At 43.3% G+C, this 26,624-nt stretch overlaps 2 protein-coding genes across 7 annotated transcripts in view; both read left to right on the top strand.

Annotated features, from left to right (window-relative positions):
- DENND1A (DENN domain containing 1A) overlaps positions 1-26,624 on the top strand; it is a 537,874-nt gene that overhangs the window by 343,534 nt on the left and 167,716 nt on the right. For all 5 annotated transcript variants that reach the window (XM_029202625.1, XM_029202629.1, XM_029202624.1 and 2 more), the window contains one exon: positions 6,585-6,686. In XM_029202625.1, the coding sequence (XP_029058458.1) occupies positions 6,585-6,686 (102 nt within the window). The remainder of the gene's footprint in view (positions 1-6,584; positions 6,687-26,624) is intronic.
- LOC114884071 (mitochondrial fission regulator 1-like) lies at positions 16,981-18,205 on the top strand. Of its 2 annotated transcripts, XM_029202631.1 has the most exons (2): positions 16,981-17,816; positions 17,887-18,183. In XM_029202631.1, exons 1-2 carry the CDS (start codon positions 17,363-17,365, stop codon positions 18,051-18,053), a joined length of 621 nt encoding a protein of 206 aa, XP_029058464.1. In that variant the 5' UTR covers positions 16,981-17,362; the 3' UTR covers positions 18,054-18,183. The 2 variants fall into 2 exon arrangements, with proteins under 2 accessions (XP_029058464.1, XP_029058463.1); XM_029202630.1 differs by having other exon boundaries at positions 16,981-18,205.

The raw sequence follows: 26,624 nt of genomic DNA, 5'->3' as shown, positions 1-26,624 counted from the left end.
GGATTGCATCACCAGCACGAGTCCTTGCTCTTCATTTTATGACCTGGTTCTAAATCCTGTCTTTTGTCACTAGCTGCCCAGTCCCCTCCCTAGATAGGCAGGGTGAGCCCCATCTGTGCAGAGGACTGGTGTGGTTTGAAAAAGTACAGCTGATACTTTATATTTTAGCGCAGGAGTTGAGGGGACCCATTGTTTTCATACAACCAACTTTAGAAAGTAAGGTTCAGTAGAATCTTCTTGACTCGAGAAGATACACCGAAGGTATAGTGATCCTTAAGTGGACCCCACTTTTACATAGGGATGTATATCATGGGCATTGGATTCTATATTTATCCTAGAAGGGTATGAGTAGAAAAAAAAAGTTTTAAAAACCTTAGGCTAGACAAAAAAGGAAGGAAGCAGGGAGCCAAACACAGCTGCAAATCAGAATTTACATTGGTGTTGGTTCAGGGCAGAATTACCTTGTCGTGTGGCATTTGGTCACCATCATTCATGCGTTGTTATTTTTCACTGTCTGTTATGACTTTATTCTGTGTTCTGGACATAACACTAATATGTTTATCAACTCATTGTGCTGTAATTTATACACAGCAAACCATCCATTTAAAGTGTACGATTCAGTGAATTCTGAGTTTTATACATTCATGAAACCATTACCAATAATGATATAGAATATTTCCATCACCCTCAAAAGACCATTCTTTTTTTTTTTTTTTTTTTTTTTTTTTGCGGTACACGGGCCCCTCACTGTTGTGGCCTCTCCCCTTGCGGAGCACAGGCTCCGGATGCGCAGGCTCAGCGGCCATGGCTCACGGGCCCAGCCGCTCCACGGCATGTGGGATCTTCCCAGACTGGGGCACGAACCCGTGTCCCCTGCATCGGCAGGTGGACTCTCAACCACTGCGCCACCAGGGAAGCCCCATCCTTTTTTTAAAAAAAATATTTTGTTGCAGTGTTTTGGGGTTTTTTAAATAAATTTATTTTATTTATGGCTGCGTTGGGTCTTCGTCGCTGCACACGGGCTTTCTCTAGTTGCGGCGAGTGGGAGCTACTCTTCGTTGCGGTGCGCGGGCTTCTCATTGTGGTGGCTTCTCTTGTTGGGGAGCACGGGCTCTAGGCGAGTGGGCTTCAGTAGTTGTGACTCGCGGGCTCTAGAGCGCAGGCTCAGTAGCTGTGGCGCACGGGCTTAGGTGCTCCGCAGCATGTGGGATCTTCCCGGACCAGGGCTTGAACCTGTGTCCCCTGCATTGGCAGGCAGGTTCTTAACCACTGCGCCACCAGGGAAGCCCCATTCACTTTCGTTTAAATTTTATTTTATCTTGAGCTTCTCATGTGCCAATCACTAGTCTACATGATTTTAAAATGTTAACCCATGTAATCCTCATCACACGCATGAGGTGTAAGCACTGTATACAGAGGAGAAAACTGAGGCACAGAGAGATGAAGTGAAATACCCAAGTTTACACAGCTGGTGAGTGGCGGAGCTAAGTGAGAACTCAGACAGACTGGCTTCCGGATCCTGTGGGCTTCCTCTCTAGGCTCTACTTCCTGTCGTTCATTCATGCATTCATTCATAAATTGCCTGCTGTGGGCCAAATATTGAGGTGGGAGCTGAGAATACAGAGATCTGTCTTGGTGGCCCCAAGAAGCCCACAGACCAGGGAAGGAGTCAAATGCCTGTATTAATGACTCTAGATTGATGTATTTTTCTGGTTGTGGGAGTAAACCATAGGCTACCATGGGGAAAGGCAAACTTTCTGCTCCCTCGGGCCCTTTGGGGTAAGGTTAGCCAGGCTCCACTGAGGTTCCGAGAAACATTGAGGGAGACGGGACGGACGGGCAAGAGAGCCGCTGTTGGCTGAACGCCTCTTATGGATGTCCTGGCAGTCTTGCTAACTCTTCTACGTACATTCACTTATCTAATCCTCACGACAACTCTATGAAGTGGGTGCTATCGTGATCCCCATTTTACAGATGAAAACCTGGAGAATTTATGAGGTTGAGCCTGTATCCAGGTCAGCCGCCCTGACCAACTCCCATATTCTGATTTTTCCCTTTCTTGTCCCGAAAGGCAGAGGTCAGACTAAGTCTGTCCGTGACAAAGTATAAAGGGAAAGACATTTTTGATTAATAATATTTATGGGAAGATGCCATTTTTGTGTGTTTCTCTGTGTAAGAAATGCCATTTGGAAAGCCGGTGTGCATGTCAGTATCATTTTTTTTTTTTTTTCATTCTGAGAAAAAGCCTATAGAGTCTGGTGGGGGGAGGGTTTGCAGCTGGCAGGAGCTTTGGCATATGTTGTAACTAAAAAGAGAGGGAATGTGTTGGTGGGACGAGCTACCGGAGAGCTGTCTCGGTGTGCTGCGGTACTAGTAAGTGTTTTAATTGGGTAGGGTTTTTGGAGGACTATTTTGACATCTGCTCGTGTCTTTGCTGATTTTTCTTCACTTAGAGTAGGAAACACAAGCTGTGGATAAAATGACTTTAAAATAATTGGAAGTAAAGATATCTCTCTCAAAGTCGAATTTGAGAGGGACATTTCTTTAAGAAGTGGAAAGGAAATTCCACTTCTAGGAATCCATGCTAAAGCACAAGGCTTTATGCCTACAGATTTCACAACAATATTATTTATAATAATTTCTTAAAAACTGGAAATAGCCAACAAAAGGGGCTTAATTGGGTTTGTTTCTATGAAGTGGAACATTTTGTAGCAATTAGCAATGATCTTTACAAAGCTTTTAGTGAAGTGAAATATTGCTTATATTGTAATAAATGAGAAAATCAGAAAGAAACATTACGAATTGTTTCAACTGTGTTTTAAAAAGTAGGGATTGGGGCAGAGGGTTGTGGAAGGAAATACACCAAAACATTATCTCCAGGTAGAGGGATTACGATAACCACAGTTTTCTTCTTTGAACTTTTTTGTCTTTCCCATTTTTTTTTTTTTACATATGTAGTTTTTATGATACAAAAGACGTGTCATTTTGCGTGAGAGAAAGCAAGCCCTCAGGGTGCTGGTGTAGCTGCACTCCCTACGTAGATACTTGTTCTGAAGTCTGAGCAACTGGTTTGAGGACATCTTCAGAAGAGTCAGACTGGGTTCAGAAGTCAACTCTGCCACTCCCTAGCTGTGTGATTTGGACCAGTTTCTTTGACCTCTCTGAGCCTCCTCCTTACCACAGAGCTGGTGATACCTCCCTCATAGCATGGTCAGGGTTAAATGCGGTCACCCAGTAATGGCCCAGTTTCCTTCTCCATCAGCACCGCCCACTCCATCCCCCAGTTTGAGGGGTTTTGTTTTGTTTTTTGCCTTTCTTCATTCCTCTTGTTTCCTTGAGCCTTTCAGGGATAGGGCACCATCCGGCCAAGCTGGCCTCCGATTCTTTCCTTGGGAACATGAGCTTCAGGAAGGCCCTTGAGTCCACGCCAGCCCCTTTGGAAGAGGCCTTACCACCAGGAGGGCAGCATTGTCCTATGAGAGGAAACTGTGCCGACCCAGCTCCTCCTGGAGCCTGGTGCACGGGCATTTTGGTTACTAAGGGGACCCTGGCCTGCTAAGTCAGAAGAAAGAGCCAGGTTTTTTCCTCTTCTTCAGCCTGCTACCATTGTTCAAAAAGTAAACACTCCACACAGCTTAAGCGGCAAGTCCTCCAACCAGGAGTGGGAAGAAATCAAAAGCCCATTCCAGCCCAGCCGTGGAGAGCCCACAAGGGCTGGTCTGTGTCACTGGGCCCCCACTGGGAACGCAGAAACAACACCCAATTCTGGTCCAGAATCAACAGCCCTGTCTCTGGGCCTTTCAGACCGAGGCTTCTCTCCAATGGCCGGGCCCCTTGCCCCCATCTGTTTGGGGCTCTCTGGAGCTCTTTGGAGGTCGGATGAGGCAAAATTGGCGATTGTGAGGTGCAGCGACCCTCAGCTCAGTCCTCAAGGCCTGGAGTCACCGGCTGAGTTCCGGAGCCCCTCGTGGCCCCTTCTCCGATTCCGTGTCCAGTGCCAGTCTCAGCCTTTGAAGTGAGAGCCCAGCAGTTACCAGGAGGGGCCAGAGGATTTTTGCCCTTAGGCCACTGCCGCTACAGTTTCCAGACTGGCCGTGGGTGACGTGTATATTATAAAAGCAATAATAATAGCGACTGTAAGGCCTACTGTGTGCCCAGTGCTGTGCACACACCACCTCTAATTCGCACAGCAGCCCCGGGGAAGGGGGCTGGGGTGGGGTGAGCAGTCACAGTTATCTTCTCGCTTTTACAGATGAAGAAGCCAGTTAGTAGCCACATAACCCTGGGCAAGCCACTTCACCTCTCTGAGCCTCAGTTTTTCGTCTCTGAAATGGTGATCCCTCACCTCCAGCTACTGTTGAAAATGAAAGAATCTGTGTGAAAGTACTCTGAGAGCTCTGAAGTGTGATATAAGTGAAAAAGGTTCTTGTTGAGGCTGTTTTGTAACTTCCTGCTTGTGCACTGCGAAGTATTTAACCTGTTGGACTGCAAAGTGAGGCAGCTAAGGAGCCCTGGACAATTCACCATGAGGCTTAATGCTCTCAACTGTAAAATGGGATTGTGCTTTGTGAAACACTAGCTATCAATGCTGTTTGCTGATAGCTTTTTACCCTGTGAATAAAGCAGTCAGGTAATATCAGTTTTGGGGTTTGGAGGAAAGAATAAACTTCTAAGTAGGCAAACCTGTCCCTCCCCTGCAGCTCTCAGCCCACAGGAAGCATTTAGTAAATGTATGCATTGATTGATAGGTTTGTGGACTGACTAGCCGCTGGAAAAGTCAACAGCAGAAGAAATTTGAGGCTCCTGGTCTTGTTGAGCGGAAGGGTTCCAGGATCCTGCCCTCTGGGAGTGTTATTTCAACCCTAGGAGGCTTCTGACCAGCATGGTTCCAGCCCTCCTGCTGGGAAGAATCTCAAAATGTTTACTTAGGTATGAAAATTCTGTCCTAGAGGCTGGGATTTGAGACAACAAACATCAACCAATATTAATGAGCCCTTACCAAGTGCCAATCTTTTTTTTTTTTTTTTTTTTTTGCGGTACGCGGGCCTCTCACTGTTGTGGCCTCTCCCGTTGCGGAGCACAGGCTCCGGACGCGCAGGCTCAGCGGCCATGGCTCACGGGCCCAGCCGTTGCGCGGCATGTGGGATCTTCCCGGACCGGGACACGAACCCGTGCCCCCTGCATGGGCAGGCGGACTCTCAACCACTGCGCCACCAGGGAAGCCCGTGCCAATCATTTTGTTGGGTGCTGGTTATTATGCGGTGCTGAACCAAACTGATGAGCCCCTGAGGGAGGGGGCTCCTGGAGCCAGCAGGGGGAGGCAGGCAGGCAAAGGGGTACTAGGGCTCAGAGCAACAAGGATGGCAGAGGTCAGTTTCACTGGGGGTGTCTGATGACGAAGAGGTTGAGGTGCAGTGCAAGAATATGAGCTGTGGAGGTGGCCGGTGCTGCGTTACCTCTGCCACTCACCTCACCTCTCTGAACCTCATTTTCCTCAAGTTACCTAAAATGAAGGTAATAGTGTGCACTTTGCAGGATTTGATAAGAATTAAATGAGAATTAGTAAGTAAAACATAGAGCAAGCACTAGTAGTCATCTACTACACTTTAATTGTTGTCCATTTCCAGGGCATTAGCAAATGGGTCTTTCTGCTTAATCAGGACAAAATGAAAGTTCTAGACTCTAAAGAAATGAGCTTTGATATATGATGGGGTAAGAGGATTGAATGAGATTGGAAGTGGTAGGTAGGCAGGAGGGAAGTAGAGATGGATTCTAGCGGTGGGTAAACAGTGTGATTGAAAACTAGCTTACATACAGTCTTACACTTCTACAGACGATGGACAGTTGCTCCCAGATGGTGGGCTCTTCTTTTCTCCATACTGTACCTTCATCCTCTCACCAAACACGAGCACCTAGTAGGCACAAGTCTCCCTTACCCTTCCTACTACTGTACCAGTAGAATAACGAGTTATGGCCAGAGCCTCGGAGCCATGATTCACTAGCTGGATTTCTATGGAAAATGGAACCAGTTTGAAAGTGTGACCTTTCTACTTAATGTTAAAGAGAAATGTTAATGTGTTAACACTAGGCTGTACAACGTATTCCATACCCCAAAATGCCAAGAGCCGACAGAGATGGGCAAGTAGTCTTTGGTAAATGAGAGGGGATGGATTGAATGGGGCTGTCATAAGACCTTAGCTGTATATCAGAGTTCCTGGAGCCAGAGGTTTAGACTTCAGCTTCTTCTTCTTCTTCTTCTTCTTCTTTTTTAATTTGAAAATATAGGAAAAGAAATCATGTTGGGGTGTAAAGATCTCTCCCCCTAGCTGTGTGACCTAGGGCATGTTAACTTAGTCTCTGAAACCCTTTCCACTCCTGGGGCTTGGGGATGACCATACAAGCTCACAGAGTTTTTGTCACAGTTAAATGGCCTCACACATGTGAACTGCCTGGCATTGAGCCTGGCACGGAGTATACCTTTGTCAAATGTCACTTTTCTTCCCTACTCCCCTTTCCCAGAGAAAGCCAGAGAAATGTCTGGGGCTTCAATGATTTTCTCTTCTGGATTTTTTTCTTACTTGCAGAAAGTCAGAAACATGGCCCTGGATGATGTCGTGATTCTGAATGTGGACACCAACACCCTGGAAACCCCCTTTGATGACCTCCAGAGCCTCCCAAATGACGTGGTGGGTAATGAGCCCTTGAGTTCTGACTCCCGGGAGCTCATGCAGTGGACGTGAACATGCCTTTGGGGAGGAGAAGGGATGGATACAGCTGTGGTTCTCCTGTAGCCTGAGAACTGCGGTTGGTTTCTGTTACCTCTGGAACCTTTGTCTCAGTGAAGGAAGTTGGGAGGTGGTTCATTTTTTTAGTCTTGTTTTGCTCTCATAACCCTCATCTGAAGTGACCCCAGGGTCTAGACGGCCCCTCTTTCTGTGGAGCCTGGGGGTCTTGCCATCCTCATTGCCATTGCCGTGTCCAGAGAGCAGGACAGCCTCCCGGGGTAACCCCACTGAAGGCGGGTGGAAGGGCTTCAGTGTGAGCAGTTTGGGGCACTTCAGACCTACGTTTTTTTTCCTGTGCCATCATCAAACGCAGCTGTTTCCCACGCAGCAGGGTGTCTACTGCCAGCGCTCTGAATGTGGCTCCACGTGCCCTAAATCTTTCTTAGTTACCTCAGGTCTAGACAGAAGGTGGGCCTATTTAGCGAAAAGCAGCGGGCTGCCACATTTGCCACACTGCCATCTGACCACACACCTGCCTCATGTTGCCACTCAGAGCTGCCTTGTGGGTGGCTGTGCGACGTAGACCCAGCCTCCCCCATTGTTCATACGGATGAGGAGGGTCGGGGCTCCCTGGGAAGTACAGTTCTGATGTTTGTGGTTTGGCCTCCAAAACTCTGCTTGCGAGAAAGTCTGTAAAGTCACACTGGCTTACAGACTGGAAGGAGTGGGTGTTCCTGGCCGTGTGTGCTGATGTGCGGCTGGGCTTGCGTGGTGGCAGGTGGCCACTGCCGCTGCATTACTGCCAGGAGTCCCAGTGGCACTTGGGGGTTAGCTGTCTGGGAGAGATTGCTGCTTGTTGGTGAATGGTTTGCAGCAGGGTTTCAGACTCCTCTGCTCTTAACTCACTGTGAGATTTTGGGGGGTCCTTTGTGTTCTGTAAGGATGTGTCCTTTGTGCCATAATTAAACAGTGGCTACAATTCATTGACTTCTATGTGTTAAACACTCACCACTGACTTCCCATTTACTCTTCACACAACTCTGAGGAAGGTATTTCTCTTATCCTCACTTTACCTCACAGAGCTAAAAAGAGGGGGAGCCAAGAAGTGAACCCAGCTCTGTCACTCCACAGACCCCCGAGCCCCACCGCCCCCTAGGTGCCTTCTGCATTCGGGGTCTCACTCAGTTGGCATCCTAGCCCCATGGAGTAGGTGAGGGAGAAAAGAACCTCAGGGAGCACGTGTCTTGCCACAGATCATAAGGCTGGTGGGGGCAGAGCTGTGATTGGAGCCTAGTCTGGATGACACCCAGCCCGTGCTGCCTCCAATCCGTGTACACGGTCCCACTCTGAGGCAGAGAGAGATGACAGCGTAGGCAAAATAAAAGTGCCAGACCCTATGAGGTTTGCTGTTGATCATGTCAGGACAGGGTACGTGGTTGGTGTCTCAGGGCCTCTGGGCTGTAATTTGAGTTCTTTTTGGTCCAAGGAATTTGAGCTTTCTGTTCCGGTTCCCTTTCAGTGGAAAAGTTCTCCCTTTAAGTCATGGGTGTCTTAGGTATGGACCTTGCAAGGGCTGAATAAATGTGGCAAGTGAGCCTGGGGTATTTGAAGTACAAGGAATGGCCAGGGGCCCCAGGCCGCCCAAGATGAGTGACTGATGGCTCAGAAACCGTGGAGTGGACATGCAGTGCTCATGCAGTGCTCGGAGCCAGGGCTGGGCATCAAATAGCAAAGATGAAGCAGATCTAGTCCTTTCCTTCAAAGAGCATATTCCAGTGGCGGAAACAGACATGTGAATCACATATATCTCAGGGTATAGCGTAACAGGGGCCACAAAGAAAATAGGAATCAGGCACAGAGGAGCCCAGGGAGAGGGTAATGAAAGCTTCCTGAAGATGGCACATTCCAAGATGCCTTTCAGGTGATCAGTGAGGTAGCCTCAGGGAACCAAGGAAACTTGAGCAAGTTATTTTCCCTCTCTGAGCTTCAGGTTCCCATCCTCAAAAGAGGACTGCTAGGCCTGTCATTAGATCGTTGTGGCAGGTAAATGAGAAGGGGGTGTTCATCAGGTGCTTGACACCGTGCTCACCTGTCAGTGTTTGATAAATGGTGCTGCATTTGTTCTTAATAAAATCATTGTCAATAATTACAGCCAGAGTTAGAGGACAGTTGGTTCCCTCCATGTCCGAACAGTTCTCAGCCCACATGAAAAGGACCTCCCATTTGCAAGCTGGTTTGTGGAGGGTTGAGAATGTTCCACAGCAGTTGTTTCCAGATTGGGGCTTTAGACTCATCAAAGATGCCAAGATAGTAGTGAGGAGGGAATATGGTCCATATAGTACTTACTGTGTTTCAGTGGAATTCATAGATTTGATTTTTTTTTTTTAACTCAGAAAGCCAGTCTTTTATTTTTAAAGCTCTGCCATATATCTCTAGTGGGTGTCTCTGGTCACCTGCCACACTCGTTCCAGATTGTCCGTGTAGCCAGCAAACAGAGTCTGGCCAACAGCAGACGAAGCCAGAGAGTCACACTGGGGCAGCCGTGCCTTGCTGCTGGTACTGATAACTCGTTGCTTCAGTTCATCTACCATGACCTCGCCCTTCAAGTCCCAGATCTGGATGCTGGGCCTGTGGCAGCAGAGCCAGTGTCTGTTGGGGCTGAAGCACGGGGCGCTGATGATGTCCACACCATCTAGTGTTGAAAGGTGCTTGCCTTCGTTGAGGCTACATGAGCTGTCAAGTCCTTGAGAGGGGAAATCTTGTCCGGTACACCTTTGCATCCTCTGCTCGTGGTACAGAACCAGGTCCTTTCAGTGTATCAGCGTGTCCACAGTTGACCTCACAATCTCCCCTTTTGCCAAAGCTACTTGTTTACTGCATCTGACGGATTCTGCTTCTTAAACTTTCCCAAATCCTTGTCTCCATCCCTCCTAAACACCACCTAGTCCAAGCTCTTATTTCTCTCCTGTACTGTTTCCAGCAGCCTCTGAACTGGTTCTTCAGACTCCAGCCCTTCTTCCTCATGTACTAGAGAGCGCTTTCCAAAACATCAATTCAACTTTATTTCTTCCTACTGAAAACCATTTCATCAATCAATATAATTTTAAAAACAAAACAAGTTCTGAAGACAAAAACATCCTTCTATAACTTCCCAGTGCCTACAGATTAGAGGCAAGTTCCTTTTGTTGGCTTTGGAATCAGACCTTTGTTTAAATTCTGGCTTCTTCACTTACTAATCATGTGACCTTGGGCAAAATTATGTAAGCTCTCTGAGCCTGGTTTCCTTATACTATGTGGTTGTGTGAGCTAACTGTAATGAATATAATATGTATAACGCAGCTATCCTATGAGCTCTGTAGGTGGGAGTCAGTGATGAATTACGGATGCAGATGATGGTTAGCGTGGCATGCAGGGCCCTCCTTTATGATAGGATCCTCCCATTTTTTCCCATAACTTTAGCTCTTTCCTGTCCCTGCTTCAAACCCTATGTTATAGGTGTTTGGAATTAGTAGTTCTCCCAAGCTTACATGTTGTTTCATGACTTTATACTTTGCATACAGTTTCTTTTGTCTCAAGTGTCCTACCCCATCTGTCAATCACTAATGAAAAATGAAACTCATTTTTCAAAACTTAGGCTAAACCTAAGTCTGTAAAAACCTTCCCTGACCTCTCCAAGTAGATTTGACCGTACCTTTCTCTTTGTCCTCTCAAACCCTTATATTGCTTATAAAATTATACTTACCATCCAGCGGTATAATTTATTACACATTTCTGGCTTTCTCTTTTAATTGTGAGTTCTTTGAGGGCAGGAATCAAGTTTTATTCATCTTTGTTTCCGAGGGATGTAGCAGCCGCTGAATAGATAGATGGAAGGATGGAAGGGACATGTGGATTGGGTTATTTTGGTAGATGAAATCTTGCAAAACATGGCATCCATGCTGGAAATTTTATTAAAAGAGGCCTTTGTTCTGCTTCTAGCCATGATGGAATAATTGGAACTGAATTTCTCCTCCCTCCATTTACAAATAAAACTCTGGGCAAATATGAAAACAGCTGTTTTCACGTATTGGACAACAAGCAGTGCAGGAATATAATCCCTGAGAGAAAGGAAGCAATTGAGATGAGGCCTGTGATCCCCCTGGCTTTCTGCCTTGAGGCATTTTCTGGACCCTGTTGCCAGAGGGGACTCCCCAGCAAAGCACACCATCTTGCTGAATCAAGGGGGTAGAGATCTGAGTTTGAGGGAGAGGTGGTTTAAATTTGTGGGTCAGAGTACCAGATAGGAGGGAGCTACTCAGCAAAAATCTGAATTGAGTCTGTAGGCTGATCTGCCCGTGTGTAGAGGGGAGCTCCTAAGGGTAGGAGCCATTCAAGCTCCAGCCGGCCAGAGTAAGATCTCGTTGATCACTCAGGCAGTCGTTAGAGACCCACAGAGGCCATGCCTTGGTGTAGTAGTCTAAATTAGCTCTAGGGTAAAGATGATTTTAGCCCTGCCCTAACACAGCTTAAAATCAAGCCTTGAGGAACACAAGACAGATCTTCTGTGGTACTGGTAATGTGCTGGCTTTTGATCTGAGTGCCAAGTACGTGGGCAAGAATTTATCAAGCTGTACACAAATGATATGTGTACTTTTATGCATGTATGTTAAACTTCAGTAAAAACTTTTAAACAAAACCATTTCTTTTTAAGCCTTATCAGGATCAACCTGATATACAGGAAAATTAACCGGTCAAAGTAAACTTCAACCCTCTTTTAAAAAAGACAACAAAATCTGACACCCAACAATGTAACGTTCACAATATCTAGCATCCTATCAAAAAAAATACTAGACAGGTGGGAATGTAAATTGATACAGCCACTTTGGAGAACAGTATGGAGGTTCCTTAAAAAACTAATAATAGAACTACCATACAACCCAGCAAACCCACTACTGGGCATATACCCTGAGAAAACCATAATTCAAAAAGAGTCATGTACCAAAATGTTCATTGCAGCTCTATTTACAATAGCCAGGACATGGAAGCAACCTAACTGTCCATCAACAGATGAATGGTTAAAGAAGATGTGGCACATATATACAACAGAATATTACTCAGCCATAAAAAAGAACGAAACTGAGTTATTTGTAGTGAGGTGGATGGACCTAGAGACTGTCATACAGAGTGAAGTAAGTCAGAAAGAGAAAAACAAATACCGTATGCTAACACATATATATGGAATCTAAAAAAACAGGTCAGAAAAACCTAGGGGCAAGACGGGAATAAAGATGCAGACCTACTAGAGAATGGACCGGAGGATACGGGGAAGGGGAAGGGGAAGCTGTGACAAAGTGAGAGAGTGGCATGGACATATATACACTACCAAACGTAAAGTAGCTAGCTAGTGGGAAGCAGCTGCATAGCAGCGGGAGGTCAGTTCAGTGCTTTGTGACCACCTAGAGGGGTGGGATAGGGAGGGTGGGAGGGACGGAGATGCAATAGGGAAGAGATATGGGGACATATGTATAACTGATTCACTTTGTTATAAAGCAGAAACTAACACACCATTGTAAAGCAATTATACTCTAATAAAGATGTTAAAAAAAAATACTAGACATGTTGAGAATCAGGAAAAATGTAACCCGTAACCAAGAGAAAAATTAGTTAACAGAAACAAACTCAAAAATGACGATATGATGGAATTAGCAGATGAGAACCTTAAGATAGACATTATAAAAGTTATAAGTATGCTCATGAATTTAAAGGAAGACTTGAACTAAATGAGGAGAGAAATGGAAGATATAAAAAGAATGAATGAAAGGGAATATCTAGAGGTGAAAGATATAATACCTGGAATGAAAATTTCACTGATAGGATTAAAACGATATTAGACACTACAGCACAAATGATCAATGAACTCGAAGACATAGCAATACAAACTATCCATTATGAAGCATAGAAAGGAAAAAGACTGAAAAAGGTTGACAGAACCTCGAGGACCCATATAGCACAATATCAAGAGGACTAACATACATGTAATTAGAATCCTAGAAGGAGAGGAGGGTGGAGAGAGACAGAAAAAATATTTAATGAGATTACAGACAATTTTTTTTCAGTTTTGATGAAAACAATCAACTCAGTTCCAGGAAGCTGAATGAACCTCGAGCATAATAGACGCAAACAAAACCACACAAAGGTGCATCATGATAATTACTCAAAACAAGTGATACAAAGAAAAGTTTAAAATTAGCTAAAGAAGAAAGACACATTATGTAAAAGAAAAAAGTGATTACGGAAGACTTCTTGTAAGAAACAACATGAACCAGAAGATAATGGAATGACATTTTTAAAGTAATGAAGGAAAATTTTCTTCAACCTCGAAATCTATATCCAGTGTAAATATCCTTCAAAAATAAAGGCAAGGGCTTCCCTGGTGGCGCAGTGGTTGAGAGTCTGCCTGCCGATGCAGGGGACACGGGTTCGTGCCCCGGTCAGGGAAGATCCCACGTGCCGTGGAGCGGCTGGGCCCGTGAGCCATGGCCGCTGAGCCTGCGCGCCCGGAGCCTGTGCTCCGCGACGGAAGAGGCCACAACAGTGAGAGGCCCACGTATCACAAAAAAATAAAAGATAAATGAGTATTTAAAGTAAATAATATCAGTGTATTATGTGCTATACGTAGAAGTAAAATGTATGACAGCAGTAGGACAAAGGACAGGGGGAGAATGGAAGTATACTGTTTTAAGGTTCTTAAATTATATGTAAACTGTTATAATATTATTTGAAAGTAGACTATTAAGTTAAAAATGTATATTGTAGGATTTCCCTCGTGTCACAGTGGTTAAGAATCTGCCTGCCAATGCAGGGGACACAGGTTCGAGCCCTGGTCTGGGAAGATACCACATGCCACAGAGCAACTAAGCCCGTGTGCCACGACTACTTAGCCTGTGCTCTAGAGCCCATGAGCCACAACTACTGAGCCTGCGTGCCTAGAGCCTGTGCTCCGCAACAAGAGAAGCCACCACAGTGAGAAGAAGCCTGCACACTGCAACGAAGAACAGCCCCCGCTCGACACAACTAGAGAAAGCCTGTGCACAGCAGTGAAGACCCAACGCAGCCAAAAATAAATAAATTTTTTTAAAATGTATATTGTAAACCTTAGAAGAGCCGCTAAGGAAAAAAAAAAGTGGTATATAGCTAATAAACCAATATTGAAGATCCAAAAGATTTTGGAGGCGGGAAGGATAAAGGAACCAAACACAGATGGAACAAATAGAAAAGTTAGCAAGATGATAGATTTACCCAACTATAGTGATTATTACATTAAATGTACATGGTCTAAATACTCCACTTATTGGAGATTATTAAATTATATTTTAAAAGTAAGACCCAATTATATGCTGTCTACAAGAATTCCACTTTAAAGAGTCAGAAGAAAAGTAAAAGGGTAGAGAAGGTATACCATACAAACACTAATGAAGAGAATTGGTAGGGGAGAAGAGACAAATCTTCCTTATAAAAGAATTTCAAATTAATATCTGTAGATATTGTCCTGTCTAGGAGAAGGAGCTTAATCTCTGTGTCCGCACCACCCCCCCACACACACACACACCACTTGAGTGTGGGCTGGACTTAGTGACTCACTTCCAAAACTAGTGTATAAAAAGGGAAAAAGAGTAACTTTAGTGGAGAAATGGCAGAAACTACCTTAACCAAGTGATGTCATGTGAATATCACTGTAAACTTGATATGACGTGATGAGGAGGATATGTCACTTTTGTGTTATTCTTTCCAGAAACCCAGTAAAATCATGACAGAACCTTCAGATAAACTCAAATTTAGGGACGTTCTATCAAATACCTGACCAGTACTTCTCAAAACTATCAAGGTCAGGGACTTCATTGGCAGTCCAGTGGTTAAGACTCGGTGCTTCCACTGCAGGGGGCACGGATTCAATCCCTGGTCAGGGAACAAAGATACCGCATGCCACGCAGTGCAGCCCCCCCCCCCCCAAAAAAATTTTTTTTTACATTGGAATTCTGGGTTGAATTCTAGGATACAAAAGACGCATTAATGGAAAAACTGGTGAAATCACAATAAAGTTTGGAGTTTAGTTAATAATAATGTACCAGTGTCAGTTTCTTAGTTTTGACAAATGCACCATGGTAATGTAAGATATGGGAAACTGAAACTGCGTTGAGGAGTATCTGGGCGCTCTCTCTACTATCTTTGCAACTTTTCCGTGAATCTAAGAATATTCCAAAATGTATAATTTTTGAAAAAGAGAAACAGAAAAAAGGAATTAAGGGAGTATTAGGAACAATTTGATGCCTATAATTTTGACAAATTGGATGAAATGAACAAATGCCTTGAAATACACAGATAACATAAAGTGACTGAAGAAGGAATAGAAAGTTGAAAAATAGTACTGTTTCTATTAAAGAAATTTGAATTTGTAATTAATTAAAACTTTCCCACAAAGAAGACTCCAGGCCCAGATAGCTTCACGGATTAGTTCTATCATATATTTTAGGATACATCTTACACTAACTTTTTCAGAAAATAGAGAGGAAAGGAACACCTTCCACCTTATTTTATGAGGTCAGCATTACCCTGACATGAAAATCAAACAAAGAATTTACAAGAAAAAAAAAATATTGATCAATATACCTAATAAATATAGATGTAAAAACCTTTAACAAAATATTAGCAAATTGAATCCAGCAATATAAAAAGGATAATACATCATGATCAAATGTGTACAGATTGGTTAAATATTTGAAAATCAGTGTAATTTACCATATCAACAGACTAAAAAAGGAAAACTATATCAAAACATAAGCCAAAAAAGTATTTTAGGAAAAATTCAACATCTGTCCTTGATAAAAGCTCTTAGCAAACCTAGGTATCCTCATAGTGATAAAGAGCATCTAGGAAGAACTTACAGCCAACATACTTCGTGGTGAAAGACTGAATGCTTTCCCCTTGAGAATGAGAACAAAAAAAGGTTGTTAGCTCTTCCCATTTCTATTCAGCATTGTACTGGAGGTTCTAACCACTCACTAAGACAAGGAAAAGAAATAAAAGCCCTAAAGGTTAGAAAGAAGGAAGAAAAATTGTCTTTATTCAGACAACATGATCATGTATATGGAAAATCCAAAGGGGGTCTCATAAACAAATTTAGCAAAGGTACAGGATAAGGTTAGTATATAAAAACCAAATGTACTTCTATATACTAGTAATGAGCAATTGAAAAATGAAATATTTTAAAGTACCATTTTAAATAGCATACAAAACACAGAATACTTAGGAATACATTTAACAAAATATGTGCAAGATTTGTATACTGAAAGCTATAAAACATTTCTCAGAAAATAATTTAAAAGACCTAAACAAATGGAGAGATACTCCACTTTTTGGATTGGAAGACTCAATATTTTTAAGATGTTAATTTTTCCTAAATTGATCTATAGATTCAATATAATCCCAGCCCAAATTCCAGATGGCTTAAAAAAAAAAACAACTTGAGCTGATTCTAACATGCACATGAATATGCGAAAGATCTAGAATAGCCAAAACAATGTTGAAAAAGAACAAAGTTGTAGGACTTGTATTACCTACTTTTAAGACTTCCAGTAAAGTTATAGTAAATGTAGATCAACATTGTAGGTAAACATAGAGTTCAATAGAACAGAATAAATAGTTCAGAATTAGGCCCACACATAAATGGTTAATTGATCTTCAACAAACATGCCAAAGTAATTCAATTGAGGAAGGATAGTTTTCTTCAACAAATGCTACTGGAAGAACTGGATATCTATATGGAAAAAAATGAGTGTTGACTTTTACCTCTTTCAAGTATTAGCCCAAAATGGATTATAGACCTAAACTTAGAGGCAAAGACTATAAAATGAATAGAAGAAAAGATAGGAGAAAATCTTCATGAACTTAAGGTAAGCATAGTTTTCTTAGTTAAGACATAAAGCACAGGGACTTACCTGGTGGCGCAGTGGTTAAGAATCTGCCTGCCAGTGCAGGGGGCATGGGTTCGAGCCCTGGTCCTGGAAGATCCCACATGCCACGGAGCAACTAAGCGCATGCACCACAACTACTGAGCCTAAGCTCTAGAGCCCTCGAGCCACAACTACTGAGCCCATGTGCCACAACTACTGAAGCTCGCGCGCCTAGAGCCTGTGCTTCGCCAGAAGAGAAGCCACTGCAATGAAGCCCGCACACTGCAACAGAGAGTAGCCCCCACTCACCGCAACTAGAGAAAGCCCGCGCGCAGCAACGAATACCCAATGCAGCCAAAAAAAAAAAAGTCACCATTTTACAAATGAAGGGGCAAGCCACAGACTGAGAGAAAATATTCTTGATACTTATATCTGCAAAAGGACTTTTTCCCCAGAATATATAAAGAACCCTTAAACTGAATAATAAGACAGCAGCCCAATTAAAAAGTAGGCAAAAGACTTGAAGAGACACTCAACAATAAAAGATATTCAAATGGCCAATAAGGCTGTGGCAGGAGGGGCCCTGAGGAAGATAAGTCTGATGTTTCTTAAAATGGCCTGATACGAAGGCTTCACGCCTCCTGCCATTCCAAGCCTCCAGAGCTGCCCTGTGGCTGCCTTGTGCTTCAAGTGCAGGAGCCAGTTGAAATGTCAGGAATGGAGGCCAATGTGACCATCCCAATCTGGCAAAACAAGCCGCGTGGGGCTACTCAAAGTATAGTGAGAAGAATCGGGACCGACCTGCCCCTGAAGCCATGTCCCCGGGCATCCTTTGAGACCCTGCCCAACATCTCTGACCTGTGTCTGAGGCATGTACTGCCAGTCCCTACTCTGGCTGACGTCGTCTGGATTCCTGCAGATGTAGAGGAGACTTATGTCCTGGTCAGGAGTGATACACGCCCCCTGAGGCACACCTGCAAGCCCAGCCCTCTGATCGTCATTCAGCACAATGCCTCATTGCCCAAACTGCGTGGGTCGCAGGAGAGGCTTCTGGCCTTGAAGAAGCCAGCCGTGCCAGCCCTTGGCTGCACCGAAGAGCTGCAGGATGAGCTGAGCCACCTGCGCAGCCAGATTGCTAAAATAGTGTCAGCTGATGCAGGAAGTTCAAATGTCTCTTCTCCCTTACCTTGTTTTGGATCCTCATTCCACTCTACAACTTCCTTTGTCATTAGTGACATCACCAAGGAGACCAAGGTACAGGTCCCTGAGCTTCCATCAGTCCCCCTGCTTTGTTCTGCCAGCTCTGAATGTTGCAGACCAGAACACAAAGCTACCTGCAGCTCGTCTGAAGAAGATGACTGCGTCTCTCTGTCCAAGGCCAGCAGCTTTGCAGATATGATGGGTATCCTAAAGGACTTCCACCAAGTGAAGCAGAGCCAAGACCTGAACTGGAGTTTATTGAAGGAGGAAGACCCTGCCATGCTTACCTCTGAGGTCCTAAGGAGGAAGTTTGCTCTGAAGGAAGAAGATACCAGTAGAAAAGGAAACTGATAGCACTCAGCTCTGCAAACTCAGCCTCAGGCTCCTGGAATTCCTTCAATAGCTGCCTTCCTCACCGCAGATGCTTCTGCCTCTCAATTAGAAATCTTCTGCAACAGTCTTGCCGAAAGCTAGAGCTTGGACCAAGAGAAGAGCTGCACTGTATGTTTTCCATACTTCAAACCTTAGCAGAAGCTAAGGCCTGTTTTGAGCTGAGACACGTTACAGGTAATTGTGTAGGTTGGAATGTCCCAGTTTAAAGGGTGAGATAGAAGTTTCTGGTTTTTCCTTGCCCCTGTGTGAAAATAGGTCCTAAATGAATGACTGACTTCACTGCACTAGACCCCATAACTGGTCTTACTGAACACTTTGTGCCCAGCTGTCACTTACTCTGAGTGGCTTCCTTGCAGCAGAGCAGGGCTGAGGGCAGGGGGCTATGTTTATGTGCACGTTCACAGAGCAGGGAAAATCTTATGCTGCTCCATCATGAACTGACACCAGTGTCCAGCAATCACTCTCTCCCCCTTCCCGGTCCAACACCTACATGTAGAGGTCGGGCCACTGGACCAGCTGACACTTGGGCTGCTGGGAGGCCTCGGCTGTTTTTTTCTTAAATATATTTTGTAATACTGTACAACCAAATCTACCCTCCGAGGCCCTGGGGCCTCATTGGTTCCACTAATTGAAAGCTCTTTCTCTTCCACAAACTTTAGTTTAAGCCCAGTAGGAAAGAGAAATGGAGAGGGGAAAGAGAGTACCATCCTTCTTCCAGGCCCTTGACTGCTCCTTTGCATTGGGCCAAGGTTTTTACCTACCACACCGTCCATGACTCGGATGCCCTCAGGTCCGTTTTCTCTACGGTATGTATCCTGTGTGTGTTTAGGTTGAAGCACTACCTGACATTAAAGGAAGGATTTGGAGAGAAAAAAGAAAAACAATAGCCAGTAAGCACAGGGAAAGATGTTCCATGAGGGTGTAAATTGATACCACAAGGAAGGTACTGCTGTATACCCACTGGTATGGCTAAAATAAAAAGACTGCATTTCTTATAAATGAGTATCTTAAACAAATGTTTACTCTGTGACCAAGTAATTTCAGTCTTAGGTATACACACAAGAAGATGAAAACTTATGTACACACAGACACATGTACGTGAATGTTTTTAGCAGCTTTGTTCATAATTGCCAAAAACTGGAAACATTCCAGATGTCCTTCAACTGATGAGGGACAGTGGTGTGCCTGTAAAATGGAATACTACTTGGCAATCAAAAGAAACTAAGTACTGATCTATCCAACAAAATGGATGAATCTCACATTATGCTAAGTGAAATAATCCATTTATTTGACGTTTTGGAATAGGCAAGACTGTTGAGCGAGAACTCGGATGAGCGGTTGTCCGGAGCAGGGCTGGGAGGAGCAGCTGACTATCAAGGGGTGTGAGGGGATTTGGGGTGACGGAGCTGTTCTGTATCTTGATTGTGGGGATGGTTACATGGCTATGTGCATCTTTCAAAATTCATAAAACTAGCCACCAAAAGTGGTAAATTTTACTATATGTAAGTCATACCTGACTTAAAAAAAATTTTTTTTAAAGACTGACAATAACAAGTGTTAGGAAGGATGTGGAACAACTGATCTGAAACTTTCATCACTGGTATTGGGAGCATAAAACAGAACAACCACTTTGGAAAACAGTTGGGCAGTTTTCTCTGAAGTTAAATGTACACCAGCAATATAACCCAATAACCCCACTCCTGGGTATTTATCCAAGAGAAATGAAAATATATATCCAAACAGGTTTGTACACGAGTGTTTATAGCAGCTTTATTCACAGTAAACAATACCTGGTAATAATCCTAATGTCCATCAGCTGATAGATGGAGAAACACTATATTTTATCCCTACTTTTTACTACATGAGTCATTATTCATTGTAACATACTTGTGATACACAAAACAACATGGATGAATCTTGAATATATTACACTGAGCAAAAAAAGCCAGACACATGAGAATGTACTATATGATTTCATGTACTTAAAATCTAAAAGAGAGTGGGTGAAAGCAGGCCAGTGGTTGCCTCGGCCTGGGATGGAGAAGGCAGGAACTGATGAAAAGGGCAGGAAGGAACATTCTGAGGTGAAGGAAATGTTCTGTTTCTTGATTGTGGTGATGGTTACACAGATGTATATATTTGTCAAAACTCATTGAACTGTACTTTTTAAATATATGCATTCTATTGTATATTAGTTATGACTTGATAAAGTAAATTTTAAAAAGAAAGAGGACTTGGAAATTAATTTTAAAAAGGAAGTTCTAATATTGATTAGCTTTCAGAACAGCTCTGCTGATTTTCACATGATTTATGAACATGGGTTAAGGGGTAACTTTGGAGGCAGGGTGGCTCTGGCTTTCTACTAGTTACCTAGACAATTTAGTCTTAAATTTTGTAATCTTAGTTAGCTTTTTGTACCATTAAAAAAAAAAAAGAGTTGGCAAGGTTAATACTGTTGTACTTTGCTGGGTTCCATGAAACTTGCAAATGTACTGCTTTCACTGACAATATTATATTGTTCCCTAGCTGTGGATTTGGGGGAAGGAATATGGCAAGAATAGTCCATCTTTTATTGGTGTAAAGGCCTGTTTACAGACTTCATTTTTTTTAAAATAAATTTATTATTTATTTATTTTTGGCTGCATTGGGTCTTCGTTGCTGATGTTTATCTCAAGCCCATGTGGATGCTTTGAACAGAAACATAATGTCCCTCCCTCCGCAGCCATTTAACCAAGCACTCTTCATCTGTTTCTCTCTTAAAATTTAAAGAACATCTCTTGTTCCTTCCAGAGTGTTAAGTATACACTGTTTAGCCAACGGGTAAAATTTGTAGAGCTTTTTAAAAGCTTGGCAAAAGAGAGCTCAGACGCTTCCAGGCTTCCAGTGAGGTGAACATACCACACCTCATCACTGATTTCCCAGAGCTCAGTCGGGGCCCTTTCTAATATTCTTTGGCCTGAAACTCACAGGTTTTTGTGTATGCACGTGTATGTGGTGACCTTTACCATCTGCTTACACTCTCCTTTCTTTTACTTCGTGCTTTCTGTAACCTGATCAATGCTTTTCTAAATCAGGCTTTCTTATGTGGTGATATATGTAATAGGACATTAAAATACGTACTACCTTTTGACTCAATAATTCTACTTTTAAGGGTTTTTTTCTGGCAAATTCTTCTAAATGGAGAAAGCCACCTAACCAAATAGCATTGTTTATGTTAACTGAAGTTGGGAACAACCTTAATATCCAAAATTAAGGGGAGTGTTTAAGGTGATCTATTCCACTGCTATTCAATGGAGTGTACCACACAGTCACTAAAAATGATTGCTATGAAGAATGTGGGCAACACAGGAAATGCTAAGGATACAATTCAGTGGAAAAAGCAGAATATTGAATGATATATCTACCATGACTACAATTAAGAAAAACAGCCAGATACTCAGAAGTAAGATTTTTAAAAGAACTTCTAAATTATCAACAGTGGTATATTAGGATAGTAAAGTTATGAGTTAACATTTTTTTCTCTCATTTTCTAAATTTTCTGTGATATGATTATTACTAGTTTTATGATGGAAAACTCATCTTTCCTCCTCTCTCCTGAAGCACTTGAATCCTGGCTTTTGGCTTTATGGTTTGTATGTCTTCAGGACTGTAGTTTCTCTTTCTTCTCCATATACTTTGGTTAAAAAGATCACAAATGACTTAATGATGCGTTTTAAATCACTTAAACTTCTTGTTCTTCCTTGGTGGAATTTTTGAGGGATATCCAAGAGGTTTCTAACCATGTGAAGAGAGAGAAACCATCTTGAGCAGTCTTCCTTGGTGTGAGAAGGGGGAGAAGGCAAGGGAAGAAAGATACTGTTTATAGAGCACCTGCAGTGCCCCAGGCCAGAGTAGTTTCCAGTCCTTCTATGCTGCATCCAAGCTTCTTCACAAGCTGGACGCTGACCCCAGGCAACCTCTCAGCCTCATCTTGCATCACTTCAGTACTCATACCCCGTTTCCCAGCCACTAGGAGAGTGATCCCATTCCCCAAGGCCTCATGCTCTTTCACATCTCTATGCTTCTTTCCGTGCTATTCCCTCTGGTTAGGATACCGTTCCTTCTCTACTTGGCTAAACCTATTTGCTCTATAGGGCACTCCTCAACTGTCACTTCTGTGATGCTTCCACAGCTCAGCACTGGGATTTCATAACATTTTCCCCATACTTCTTTTATACCACGTACTATATAATAACTCTTTCCCCTCCTAAGCATTTGGGCTTTACATGGTTGTGAACACAGCCCTGGCACAATGCATGACTCACTGGGGCATTCAATGAGTGTTTGTGGAATGAGCGAATGAATGAAAGAGTGAGCAAAATATGCAATCTGCTTTGAACTCTAGATCTTGGAAAACTCATTTATTCAACATTTGACTCTTCACTTTGTACAGGTATCTGGAAGAGCAAAGATCTGCAAAGATCAGAGTTCCCTTTTTAAAAGAGACAGGAGAAATTCAGTGTACATTACAGCTACAATTTACTGGGTAAATTGAGTGCCAAGCATTTTGACTCTTTGGTCATGATTACTAAATGCCATTGGGATTTTACTTTACACCCTAAAAATGGATTTCTTCAAATTGCAAGTAGTCACCCATTAGTGAAACCATAAAATCAACTTAGTGGGTCACAGCAAGCTTTTTTTTTTAATGGAGTTGAACAAGGAATATCAGAGTATATCTCAAATAATATGGGTAAGCATCAATTCATGAAACTCTTAAATATACATAATATACATATCATACTGGTTTACAAAATATAATACATTCATTACTCTGCAACACAGTAAAAAAAAAAAAAGGAAAACTATTGATATATTGTGACCATTTTAATCATTAAAATTCATACCTTTTAATGTGTGAGCTACCATTTCATTGTATGGATAATACACCATAATATATTTGGCCTGATAATTTCAAGTTTTGCATTCTTTTTTTTAAAAAATAAATTTCTTTATTTATTTGTTTTTGGCTGTGTTGGGCCTTCGTTGCTGCGCACGGGCTTTCTCTAGTTGCAGCGAGCGGGGGCTACTCTTTGTTGCGGTGTGCGGACTTCTCATTGCAGTGGCTTCTCTTGTTGCGGAGCACAGCTCTAAGCACATGGGCTTCAGTAGTTGTGGCTCACAGGCTCCAGAGCGCAGGCTCAGTAGTTGTGGCGCACCGGGCTTAGTTGCTCTGCGGCATGTGGGATCTTCCCAGACCAAGGCTCAAACCCATGTCCCCTGCATTAGCAGGCAGATTCTTAACCACTGAGCCACCAGGGAAGTCCCTCAAGTTTTGCATTCTTTTTTTTTTTTTGCGGTACACGGGCTTCTCACTGTTGTGGCCTCTCCCGTTGCGGAGCACAGGCTCCGGACACGTAGACTCAGCGGCCATGGCTCACAGGCCCAGCCGCTCCGCGGCATGTGGGATCCTCCCAGACCGGGGCACAAACCCGTGTCCCCTGCATTGGCAGGCGGGCTCTCAACCACTGCGCCACCAGGGAAGCCCTTGCATTCTTTTAAACAGCAGTATGATGGACATATTTGTAACTAAATCTCTATATCACTTACTTGAATTCCATGAATTGCTGGAAGTAGAATTTCTGAATCATATAAAAATTTAAGGCTTTTGATACATACTTTTAAATACCACCACCTCCCCCAAAAGATTATACCAGTTTTCACTTTTATCAGTAACATGAAAGTTAGCACTTACTCTTGAAAAATTGTTTAAAATTCATATAATTTTTTTTTGGTGGAAACTATATGCATGTGTAGCTATCCCAGTCACCTGTGTGAGGCCCAGCAGTCACTTGGACCCTGTACTTCTCTTCTGTGCTGTGAAACTGGAAAATGGACAATGGCTTCCTAATTACATTCCTGTCTTCAGTCTCTTCTAACTCCAATCAGTTTTCTGGTCTTTCTAGAGTAAAGTCTTCCTTGACCCTCCCTCAGTAGTTGATTGCTCTATCTTTTGTATTCTCAAAGCACATGGTACATCCTTCTGTTACAGCGTTCGTCATGTTATATCGGAATTATTTTTGGCTTCTTGTGTCCTCTCTTCCAACCCCTCTAGGGTAGGGACTAAAAACTCTTCCTTCTTTACGTTTGTATCTGCCCCAGAGTTAAATATATAGCATGTACTCAGTAAATTTTCACTGAGTGAATGACAGCATCTTGTTTAATTGTGACCTCAGGACTGGTTCAAATCACATTAAAATTGGGCTATACCATGTAGGTGACTGTCTGTGGGAGTCCAAAGGCAAAACTTTGGTTCAGGAGGGCCCAGATTCAAATAAGCCCGGAGTCTAGGGCTTCCCTGGTGGCGCAGTGGTTGAGAGTCCGCCTGCTGATGCAGGGGACACGGGTTCGTGCCCCGGTCCGGGGAGATCCCACGTGCCGCGGAGCGGCTGGGCCCGTGAGCCATGGCCACTGAGCCTGCGCGTCCGGAGCCTGTGCTCCGCAATGGAAGAGGCCACAACAGTGAGAGGCCCGTGTACCGCAAAAAAACCCAAAAAACAAAAAATAAGCCCGGAGTCTGCCTGCTGCCTCTTCTCTGGAGTACCCCCGCTTAGAATGCTGGTTGGAGAGAGAGCAGTCTGCTCAGAGATGGCCTTGCTTTGTTAGGCCATTGCTAACAGCTTTGTTGGCTGGAGCTTCTCTATGCCATGTTTTTTCCAAAGGCCCGGAAACTTCAGACCCTAGAGATGCTGCTATAGGGCCTCCTAGGTGCTGGTGTGCCATCCTACCTTGTGAGTCAACAATGCATTTAATCCCAGAAGCAAGGGAGCAGACATCACAGGCTGTCTGGCCTAGTAGTCTGGCCCGGGAAATGTCTGAACTAATAGTAAACCTTGCAAAAAACCCATTCTTAAAATCCCAATAGGAAGAAAAATGCCGAGTGGGGAGATGGGCGGGCTCTGATTGTCTTGAGTATCTTATGTAACTCTTTATGTGTATAGGCCTTGTAGACTTAGTACCCTTGTGGAATTGATCCTTCTGCCACAGTAAAACATGTATTGTTAGTATTCTCTAATAGAATGTTTATTCATTCAACAGGTATTTCCTATGGGGAAATGTTGGTCAAAGGTCACAAACTATAACATGAATAAGTTCCAAGGATCTAATGTACATTATGGTGACTGTAGTTAGTAATACTCTATTGCATGCTTGAAATTTGCTAAGAGAGTAGATCTTAAGTGTCCTTATCACATACAAAGAAAAAGTAACTATGTGAAGTGATGAATATGTTAATTAACTTAATTGTGATGATTATTTCAAAATATATACATTTATCAAATCATCACCTTGTGCACTTCAAATATGTATAATTTTATTTGTCAATTAGACCTCAGTAAAGCCAGAAAAGACAAAAGAAACCAAAACAGGCATTCCCTGAGCACCTACTATGTGTCAGGCTTTGTATTGGGTATAATGGATTAAGACATGCACCTTATTCCCAGTGAGGTCACTGGCTGGTTAGTAAAAGAGGTAACAGAAGGCTGGGCTGCCAGTATTGCCCCCACTTCTGCAATCCCAGACCATTCTCTGTTGCTGTAAATGAAGGCGTAATCTGGAACATGAATGTCACTGTTCAACTTAAAACCCTTTAATGGTTCCTCATTTTCTTCTGAGTAAAATTCAAGCTCCGTAATATGGCCTTTTATAATCTAGTCTCTGCCTGCCTCTCCTGGCACTTGTCCTGGCACCTGTCTCTTGCCGCTCTCCTACCCACTTATACCAGCAGCTTTGTTTCCATCCACAGGAACCATTCAGAGTGTCCCAAAAGGGCAGATCAGTAGCCAGTTCAGGATTGGAGGTTATTTATCCAGCCAAAGTTTTCTGGAGGTGTGCTCAGTGTCTTGGACCATAGGAACATAAAGATGTACAAGAAACAGTCACTGTTCCTGGAAAAGGAGAGACGAGCATACTGGGAGCGGGAATGGAATGCATTGAGGCTGGAGGTGTGAACAAAAAAAGTATAATGCGTTTGGGCAGGGAATAATAGTTTAGTCCAGCTGGAGCACAGGGTGTGTGTTTGGGAGGGACAAAAGATGAGACCAAAGAAGTAGATGGGAAAGACCAGATGGGAAATGGTCTTCTGTCATAAAAACAAGTCTGGACTTCATATTTTGGGCAGTGGGGAATCAACTAAGGTAGTTAGGTCAGGTAATGACTAGACTAAGGGTGGAATGTTGGACCCAACCTCTTGTTGCTTCTCTGGTTCCTAGAATCTAGCCAAGCTCTCCCCACCCTAAATCTGATATTGGACTTGGGTCAGGGGACAGTTTGCTGAAGAGAATTCTTATCAGTATCACCTATCACCATTATCCAGTCATTCGTCCCTCATGCTTTAGGG

Source organism: Monodon monoceros, unplaced genomic scaffold (assembly GCF_005190385.1).
Source record: "Monodon monoceros isolate NGI ecotype Baffin Bay Population unplaced genomic scaffold, NGI_Narwhal_1 Super_Scaffold_5, whole genome shotgun sequence".
Lineage (NCBI taxonomy): Eukaryota > Metazoa > Chordata > Mammalia > Artiodactyla > Monodontidae > Monodon > Monodon monoceros.
Note: the sequence above shows the minus strand (reverse complement) of the source record. Positions and strands in the feature narration are given on the sequence as shown.